Source organism: Phalacrocorax carbo, chromosome 14 (assembly GCF_963921805.1).
Source record: "Phalacrocorax carbo chromosome 14, bPhaCar2.1, whole genome shotgun sequence".
Classification (NCBI taxonomy): domain Eukaryota; kingdom Metazoa; phylum Chordata; class Aves; order Suliformes; family Phalacrocoracidae; genus Phalacrocorax; species Phalacrocorax carbo.
Window position 1 is genome coordinate 11,385,914 of NC_087526.1, and position 9,155 is coordinate 11,395,068.

The 9,155-nt window shown below is 57.3% G+C and overlaps 1 protein-coding gene across 1 annotated transcript; it reads left to right on the plus strand.

Annotated features, from left to right (window-relative positions):
* The first annotated feature begins 1,578 nt into the window (after window positions 1-1,578).
* Window positions 1,579-7,632, plus strand: KCNK15 (potassium two pore domain channel subfamily K member 15). Its single transcript, XM_064465152.1, has 2 exons — window positions 1,579-1,923; window positions 5,355-7,632. Exons 1-2 carry the CDS (start codon window positions 1,641-1,643, stop codon window positions 6,266-6,268), a joined length of 1,197 nt encoding a protein of 398 aa, XP_064321222.1. The 5' UTR covers window positions 1,579-1,640; the 3' UTR covers window positions 6,269-7,632.
* Window positions 7,633-9,155: the final 1,523 nt, after the last annotated feature.

The following is a 9,155-nucleotide window of genomic DNA, read 5'->3' on the forward strand; positions in this document are numbered from 1 at the left end:
CTGTCTTCACGGTTAGAAGGTTTTCTCATGTCCAGCACAAACCTCCTCTGTGGCAATTAAAGCCCAAAACGTCATGGCTTCTCCAGAGAGAGAAGGGAGACGGATGGATAAAGGGGAATGTAAGCCTGCTTGTTCGTTCGTTTTCCATGTTTGTTTTATTCCCAGTCAAAAGACGGAGAGTTTATTTCTTGAAGGAGATATTATCTCCTGCAACATACAACTCAGAAAAGTATCTATTTTAAAAAGTGAAACATAAGGGTTACGTAAATGCTCAGGAAACCAGTAATGAGAAACAGGGTCTTCACTTTGTGGGCTCTGTCTCCTACAACAGCTAATTTCCTTGCACCTCCGAGCCGACCAGGGCTGCCTGCAGGGCATCAGCAGAAGGAGGCTCTGCTCGCTGCTCCCCACGCCAGCGCAGCACTGGTGGGCCCTGCGTCCCCCCACACCTGCAGCGCCTGATGAACATGTCAAAGGAATGGTCAGAAATGCTGAACCTGATTATTTTGTTCCTTTCTGCTCTCTTAAAACAGCACTGGACACAGCAGGCCAGACCATCCGCTCTGCTGACCGGCTGGAAAAAGCAGATACCACAGATAACACACACCGCGGCACGTTCCTCGCTGCTGTGGGTGTGAAGCAGCACCTCCCTGCCCAGAGCTGGATGGAGCCGCGGGGGCGAGGGCTGCCCGCACAGGGATGCACCGCAGGGCCGCGGGAGCAGTGGCAGCCCACAAACCCCAAAGGTCCCCGCTTTCAGGCAGGGCAGGCGGTGAGGGCGCTGGCACAAGAAACTCCTCCAGCCTGGGAGCACCAGCCAGGCGCAGCTTTGGGGAGTGGGGCTGTTATTGGTGTCACAAGCGTGGGATGAAGCACGGCCTTTCCAGGGCTCACCTGCAGCCTGGGGCTGCCAGCTCTGGCCAGTGCTGCCAGGCACGGTGGGCTTGGGGCACGCAGGAACCAGTCTGCATGCAAGTGCGAACCAGTACTTGTGCATGCTGGAGCTGGTGCCTCAAGCAGCTGGTGCCCGCAGGAGCTGGTGCCCAGGGAGCCAGTGCCCAGAGGAGCCGGTGCCTGGTGCCCAGAGGAGCTGGTGCCCAGGGAGCCGGTGCCCAGGGAGCCGGTGCCCGGTGCCCAGAGGAGCTGGTGCCCAGGGAGCAGGTGCCCGGTGCCCGGGGAGCCAGTGCCCGGTGCCCAGAGGAGCCGGTGCCCAGAGGAGCAGGTGCCCAGAGGAGCCGGTGCCCAGGGAGCCAGTGCCCAGAGGAGCCGGTGCCCGGTGCCCAGAGGAGCCGGTGCCCAGAGGAGCCGGTGCCCGGTGCCCAGAGGAGTCGGTGCCCGGGTCACTGGTGCCCGGCGCACGGAGGAGCCGGTGCCTGGCGGCCACAGGAGCTCCTGCCGGGGGAGCCGGTGCCCGGCGCGTGCAGGAGGCGGTGCCCAGCGCACGGAGGAGCCGGTGCCCGGTGCGGGGAGCGGGCGGTGCGCGGGCGCGCAGCGGGCGGTGCGCGGGCGCGCAGGCGGGGCGCGCAGGGGGCGGGGCGCGGGCGCGGGGCCGGGGCCGGTGCGGGGGCCGCGCGGCGGGGCCGCGGGGGGCGGCGGGGCCATGCGGAGCCCGGGCTGAGGCGCCGCGGCCGCCCCTCGCCATGAAGCGGCAGAACCTGCGGACGGCCGCGCTCATCCTCTGCATCTTCTCCTACCTGCTGGTGGGCGCCGCCGTCTTCGATGCGCTGGAGTCGGAGGCGGAGAGCGGCCGCAAGCGGCTGCTGGAGCAGAAGCGCGGGGAGCTGCGGAGGAAGTACCGCTTCTCCGCCGACGACTACCGGGAGCTGGAGCGGCTGGTGCTGCAGGCCGAGCCGCACCGCGCCGGGCGCCAGTGGAAGTTCGCCGGCTCCTTCTACTTCGCCATCACGGTTATCACCACCATCGGTGAGTGCTGGCATCCCGGCGTGCGTCCTGCGCCCTGCCATCCCCGCATCCCTGCACCCCATCACCTCCACATCCCTGCACTCCATCATCCCGACATCCCTGTACCCCTCTATCCCCACATCCCTGCACCCCATCACCTCCACACCCACAGAATCACAGAATCATTAAGGCTGGAAAAGACCTCTAGGATCATCAAGTCCAACTGTCAAACCCCCGTATCCCTCCGTCCCCACAGCTCTGCACCTCGACAACCTCCCACACTTCCACCACCTCCGGGTGCCCCGGGACAGCCCGGGGCAATTGCCTGCATGGGAGAGGCAGGTCTTGCCCTTGCAAGGCGGGGACCCCGAGCTGACCCAGTGCCCAGCGGTGGGAGAGGTAATCCACAGGCAGGCTGGTGGCCAGCTGGTTCTGGGGGATGCTGGGGGTGCTGCTATGGCTGGGGCCACAAAACGTGACGTGCACATTGTCCCAGCGAGGCAGCAGCACCTGGAGCTTCTGCAGGCACCTTTGGGGCAGGCAGCTGCAGAAGTTGGTAGGGGTGTAGGAGGGCAGAGGTGTGAGCCACGTCTGTCCTCTGTGCGGTGTAGCCAGCAAGCCAGGCTGAAGAGCTGGGCAAGAACTGTTGGCTTCTTTGCCAGCTCAAAACTGGCTGTGTTGTTTGGCTGTGCAAGACCTGCTTCAGGGTGCCAAGACAGCCACCGGACACTGAACCTCGCTCTGCCTGCATGGGAACCTGCAGAGACATGGGTGTCAACTAGCTTGGAGAGGAGTGCTTGAGTCACATTAAACCCCCATGTAGACATACTTACCTGTACTAGAGCCCAGCCTTGGTTCGCCCTCTTCAGTTTTGCAAGAATGAAACTAAATTGAATGAGGATTGCCTTAATTCTACTTGAGATTAGCCACATGGGAGTTTAGCATTGTTTAATTAATTCACTTTTATTAATCCATGCACCCTGAGCATCGCATGGGGGTAGACAGGTGTGGGATCCTGTGCCTATGTCATTGCTTGTGCTGGGATTTCAATCAGCAGGAGTGTTTTGGAGAGAGGAACCCCGAGGCCAAATCCTGACCTTCCACACCCAGCAGCCACCTCCTCGTCTGTAGGGTGGGGCTCAGCCTTACGGAGGGGCTGGGGCTGGGTGAAATACATCTGGTAGCCGAAAGCATCATCCCGCGGGACAGGGGCTGGTGGGATCACCTGTGCTGCGTTACCAGGGGACAAGAGGTGGCGGAGGGGCAGGTACCCCCCCGCCCTGGGGGGCTCCGTGTGCCCCCACGAGATGTGGCGTGGGGTTTGTGCAGCTGGCAACACACGTGGCCAGCAAACAGCGATGGGCTCAGGGCGTAGTTAGTGTCAGGCCCCAGCTGGAGGGGAGGATGAATGGCTTCAGTGAAAATCTCCGTCATCTTGTGACAAGTTATAGCTTCATTTACATTATTTTTCTGTTGACTGTGACAAACAATTGCTACGCTTATCACACACCCCATGCAATAAATAATTTCAGCCCAGGTGCCATATTTCTAAAACGCTGGCACATCAGATCTCTTTATATGGGGCTGTGCTCCGAGTCTCAGTTTTAATGTTAATGTAGCTGTGTTTACTCTTTCTAATTCCCTTTGTCATTTTGAAAGCATCAGTCAAATGCTTTTTCAGCAGTCTCTTAGGGTACAACAACTGTTTTTCCACTTACTGCTCTCTGGATCATTATATTTACCTCCTCATTGCTGTCATTGTATTATCTTGTAGCCTAGGACCTGATAATTGCACTCTGTTATAAAGCTTGGATCTGACCTGGCGTTTTTTGCCACTGCAGTCTCATGTCTGCTCTGTATTCTGTGAAATGTGGCATGCAGGCATTAAGTTTATAATTTTTGATTGCGTGGGTTTCTGAACAGACAGAGCAACCAGAAACCAGTCCCCTCCTGCCTGCTTGCAGTTTGGAGCAGAGCACAGTCAAGGATAATGCTGACCTCAACCTCCCAGCCCTGTCCCGTGGCAGGAGTTTCCTGGAGTGGGAGGTGTGCTTGGGAGCCTGGGACAACATAGTTACCATCCTCTGGTCTTCCCATCACCGCGTGCTAACAGCTTCCCTAAGAGTCCTGGAAAGCCACTGGCAGCAGAGGCAGAAGTGAAGCCAAGTCACGGCTTTGAACAAGACTGAGAAATAACAAAGGGGCTTTTTCCTCCCGTATCTTCATGTAAAAGTCATGTGGTTACTTGGAAAAAAGTGAAAATACAAATAGCTGTTTGCAAAAGGCCACGCAGCAGCACGGGAAGGAGCCGGCACTGTTCTGCAGGTGCCTTCAGAAAAGAAGTTTCCAGCCCTGCTAATTTCTCATAGAAACTCAAAAGAAATGCTTGGATGCCTTTGGATGCCATTACTCCCTGCGCTGCGTGACTCCCTTGCACTTAGTCACTCATCCGCTTAGGTCAGAGGCCACCGATTTCTGTTAAGCTTCTATAATTAAGTGAGGCAGGCGCAGAATTACTGGAGTCCGAAGATTACTCTGAATTACGACTCACAGTATAATTGTGTGTATCTTTGACTCACAGCTCTGAAACTTGGAGCAAGGTGGGGAAATTAAATCTCAGAAGGCGTTCAAGGAGAACCTCGTCCTCCTTGAGCTCCTTGTCCCCAGGACAAGGGCTGACAGGGCTGTGGTGGCATAAATACTTCCCTGAATTTAAAACAGCACAACCCCTCCTCCCCAAGGATCCAGCATTTCTTTACAGCTGAGTCTTAGTGACATTGGAGTAAATCTGAAGTTGCTCTGCAGAAGTCCCCCCAGACTTAGCTGCTCCTGCAGGAACTGGCCCTGTAGCACAGGGGCCCTATAGCTCCTATCCAACAGGCCATGCAGCAAATGGCCATACAGCTGAGAATCAAAGATGCACGTGACACTGGAGGGCTTAGGGGACAGGAGGGGCAGGAGCAGGTGCCAGAGGGAGGTGACAATGGCCCTGCAAGGACAGTTGTGGATGGGACTGGCTGGGTGCGTATCGTCATGATCTGGCGCTGCCTCAGCACCCTGTGGAGCCTCTGTCCTCCCTCGCTGTGGGGATTCAGGTTACCCGGCAGACCCAGCATTGGCATGGCATCATTGTCTCTAAATTGCTTGTGTGAGCTGCAGAAGGCTTGCAGACCCCAATCCAGCTGTAGGGCTCTTCTTGGCCCCCATGATCTCATACAAGCTCAGGAGGATACCTTCTCTCTTTAGAGGCCAAATGAGGTTCTGCCCACATGACACTGCGATGTGCCATCATCCCAAAGGATGCGGCGTCCCGTGGCCCCATTAGCATTGCCTGCAGAGCTGTCACTGATTCATTTTCCATTCCCGCCCCCCATTCACCTCTTGGTCCCAGGGAAGACTTGCTGGAAACCCCGTTGAGGGCCTGACACCTGCCTTTTCTCTTTCCTTTGCAGGCTATGGGCACGCTGCCCCAGGCACAGACGCCGGCAAAGTTTTCTGCATGTTCTATGCCATCCTGGGAATCCCCCTGACACTGGTCATGTTCCAGAGCCTGGGGGAGCGCATGAACACTGTCGTGCGGCTACTGCTCAAGAAGATCAAGAAATGTCTGGGCATGAGGACAACCAACGTCTCCATGGAGAACATGGTCCTAGTCGGCTTTCTGTCCTGCATGGGGACCCTGTGCATCGGTGCAGCAGCCTTCTCTTATTTTGAGGGCTGGACTTTCTTTCATGCTTACTACTACTGCTTCATAACCTTGACCACTATTGGCTTTGGAGACTTTGTGGCTCTGCAGAAGAATGAGGCTTTGCAAAAGAAGCCCCCGTACGTGGCTTTCAGCTTCATGTACATCCTGGTAGGCCTGACCGTCATCGGTGCCTTCCTCAACCTGGTGGTGCTGCGGTTTCTGACAATGAACTCGGAGGATGAGCGGCGGGATGCCGAAGAGCGAGCCTCACTGAGGAGAGCCCAGAACAACATCCACCTCAAGCCGAAAGCGGACAGCCAGAGCAGCAATGCTATTTTTCTCCCCGTGGAGGACAGGACAAGCCAGATGAACCTCATCCCGCTGATGCAGGAGGATGCGGAGAGGCAGCGGCGCCAGTTGGCCAACTCGGCGGCTGCGGTGCCCTCCTTCTGCACGTGCCTGTGCTACAGACCTCAGCTGTGCGGCAGCCCGGTACCCTCCCACCCGGAGACCCTGAGCTGCCACACCAACCCCGTGTATTACAACTCCATTTCCTACAAAATCGACGAGGTGTCCCTGAGCACACGGGGTCAGACCGGCTCTTCCCCAGGGAGCACTTTATCATCCAACAGCACTCGCTGCCGGCAACACCCCCGGCTGCGGAGGAAATCCATCTAAGGAGTGTGTGCTGAGCTGTACTCAGTGCTAGAGTCTTACTATGGTAAATTAAGAACAGAGATGTCAGGTCCTTCTTACCGCTCTCATTTCTTCTGTTCCTCTCCCCTTTCAGCTGGCAGCCAGCCCCATGCAGGGTCCAGCAGGAGCCTTTAAACCCTGTTGAGAATTAATCATTCCTTTTTGCAGGCATTGAGTGACATTGTTAGTTTTTCTTTGCTTTTTCCTCCCAAGTAGGTTCAAGCATTTGGGTCTGGCAAGAGGCCCCCCGATGTGAAGTCCAGCAAGCTGTAGGTTTGCTTTCCCACCTCCCTGCTCCCCAAACAGAGGCGTTGCTGCCCTCCCACCCTGCCTAACCTTTGCTGTGGCTGCTGCCAGCACACGCCTCTTGCTACACGGGCTGGATTGCACTTGCTGAGAGCATATCAAAAGCAAAGCCTGTCTTAGTGAGCCCTGCAGGGTTGAAGATCTTTAAGTTGTCCCCCAGCAGCGGGTGCAGGTAAGTCAGTGCACACAGGAGGTTTGCAGCTGGTGGGTGGCCAGGAGGGGACAGGCTGCAGTCCTGCCGCTCAGCGCATGGGGACAGCTTCATGGCACTGCATCTCCCACGACCAGCCCTCCAGGTCTAAGCTCGGGCTTGCGGCTGGCTCAGTACTTTTGGAAGCTGGAGGTCCATGCACTTACCCACCAGCACACCTCACCTCACGGCTGGTAGGTCCTCCAGGCTGAGATGGCTGTTGAGATACTGCATCCCATTTGCAGGGGAAGCTGAACTCCTCCAACCCATAGCCCTCCTCTGTGATGAGCCCAGACTGTGCTAAGGACACAGCCCCAGGGAGAGCCTCCCTGAGCCATGTATAGCCACCTGCAGAGGGTTTGTCCTTGCTGAGATCGGTAGCTAAAATCACCCTTTCCATCAGCACCTTTCCTCCAGTGGTCAGCCCAGCAAGCATGCCTGCTCCTCGCCTCCTCCCAGTCCCCATGAGCCATGGGTTTGTGCTCACTGCTGCTGGCGTTATCAGAGGTGGGGTGATCATATCTTGGTGTGTGTCCCCAGGTGGGATGCGGTACCTGCACAGCCCCACCCTGGTGCCCCCTGACATGGCCCATGTCCATCCTGCCTCATCTGCCAGAAAGCAGGACTGGGCTCTGACAGTGGTAGGAGCTCCATTTCCGTTTTTTCCTCACTAAAGGGGCATTTTCACTTATAGTTCTATCTAAAATACCCTCTAAGGGGGGATTTCCTGGAGGAGGATACCCTTCTTGTGGGGAAGGCATGCAGAGTGCCAGCATTTGGAAAGCCTCAGGGCAAGTTTTGCTCTCTCCTCTTTTTGTTCTGGGCAGTTTAATAAAAGGTGATTCCAGCTGGTGGTGGTTGGTTATTTGTCACGATGGGGAGCGGGGGGATGTGTGTGAGCCCTAAACCCCAGTACTCCACAGTTGCAGGAGTATGCCAGGGCTGGCTCCCCTGCCACAGAGTTGTGGGCAGTGTTTATATCCAGGGTTATTATCCCTGTGGATGTTCACTGGGATGTTTGGGCATTGAGGGTGGGGGTGGAGTGGCTGACTCAGAGCTAGGAAGCAGCTGGGTCTTGTTGCCCATCATGGGATGGTGTCTTTGCCCCCTGCACGGGGATGTCCTGGGCTCCTCCACCCTCCCTGGCCAGTGACCATGTTTTCAATCTTTTCTGGTGCTTGGGCTTCCCTGGAGGCAGCTTTGGACTTTGAAGTCACCCCAAATCTGTACAGGCTTGTTATGACTGGGTCTTTCTTGTTCCAGTCTCTAAAATGGCAGGGATTTGGGCTTTGAGACAGGTGATGACAAAGCAGGCAAGTACAGGGATAGGCAGGAGGTCTGATTGCTGGGGCCGGCTGGCAGAAGAGCAGAGCAGTGCATGCAGGGCAGGTCTGCTGGGGGGCTGCTGCGCTGCCTGGGTAGGTGAGGGGGTTCCCTTGCCTGGTGCGTTTATTTGGGGTGTGTTCTCTGGCATGGCTGCCTGCTCCCTGCCAGGTTCTCCACCCCACTGGAGGCAGAGGTAGGACTTTACACCCACTCTCGGGGTGTGATGTGGCCACAGTAGATCCATCCTCCCTGCGCCCAGGCAGCAGGACTCTCATGCCAGATGCTTGGCCCTTCCCGGCCTCAGCCCATCCCCTTGTCCCACGTGTGGGCAGGGAAGGGACAGCGGCGGCAGGAGCGCACGGGCGCAGGCCCACGCTGCGCGGCCTGGGGTGCTCAGGCAGGGAGGATGGCGCGGGTGCTGCTGGGCTGGCACGAGGGGCTGGTTTGCGAGTCCTTCGCCTGGATGCTCCCCAGGGCCCTTCGGGCTGTGTGGCATCTCGCTGGCAGGAGGGCAGGGGGTGGACAGCTTCCCACCACCAAAATGCCCTGGCTGCAGTTCCCCCCGGTGCTCAGCAGCTGCATTGCTTAGCACCAGTGGCCCCAAATCTGGACCAGCTGTGTAAGCCTTGGTTTAAACAGACAGGGGGGAAGAGGGGGAGAGAAAGGAAGCTGTGAGCATTTAAAACAGGCTTAAAAATGAGGCTTTCATTGGCTTCTCAGCTCCTCAGTGGTGTCATTTCATGCTGATCCCACCAGCTCGGCCCTTTGTTGCCGTGTCCCATCTCCACCTACCCTCACCAAGGCTGTCACCCCGAGGCCTGGGTGTGCTGTGGTGCCCTTGCCATTAGAGCTGTGCAGCAGAGGGCCATCTCCCACCCTTTCAGTGTTGCACCTGGGACACCCTCTGAGTGGCCAGGAGGGAGCTGGCACCTCTCACCCTCCTTCCACTCTCGTGGAAGGAAGCAGCTCTTCAATTCATACACAAGTCAGAGCCCACATGGCATCGCCCTGGTGAAACCCACCTCTTCTGGAGCCGGAAGCGAGACA

Bases quoted from the DNA above. Each gene is read 5' to 3' on its own strand.
- KCNK15 (XM_064465152.1), top strand. From the start codon at position 1,641: ATGAAGCGGCAGAACCTGCGGACGGCCGCGCTCATCCTCTGCATCTTC. The intron at 1,924-5,354 runs GTGAGTGCTGGC...TTTCCTTTGCAG, and splicing joins CACGGTTATCACCACCATCG to GCTATGGGCACGCTGCCCCA.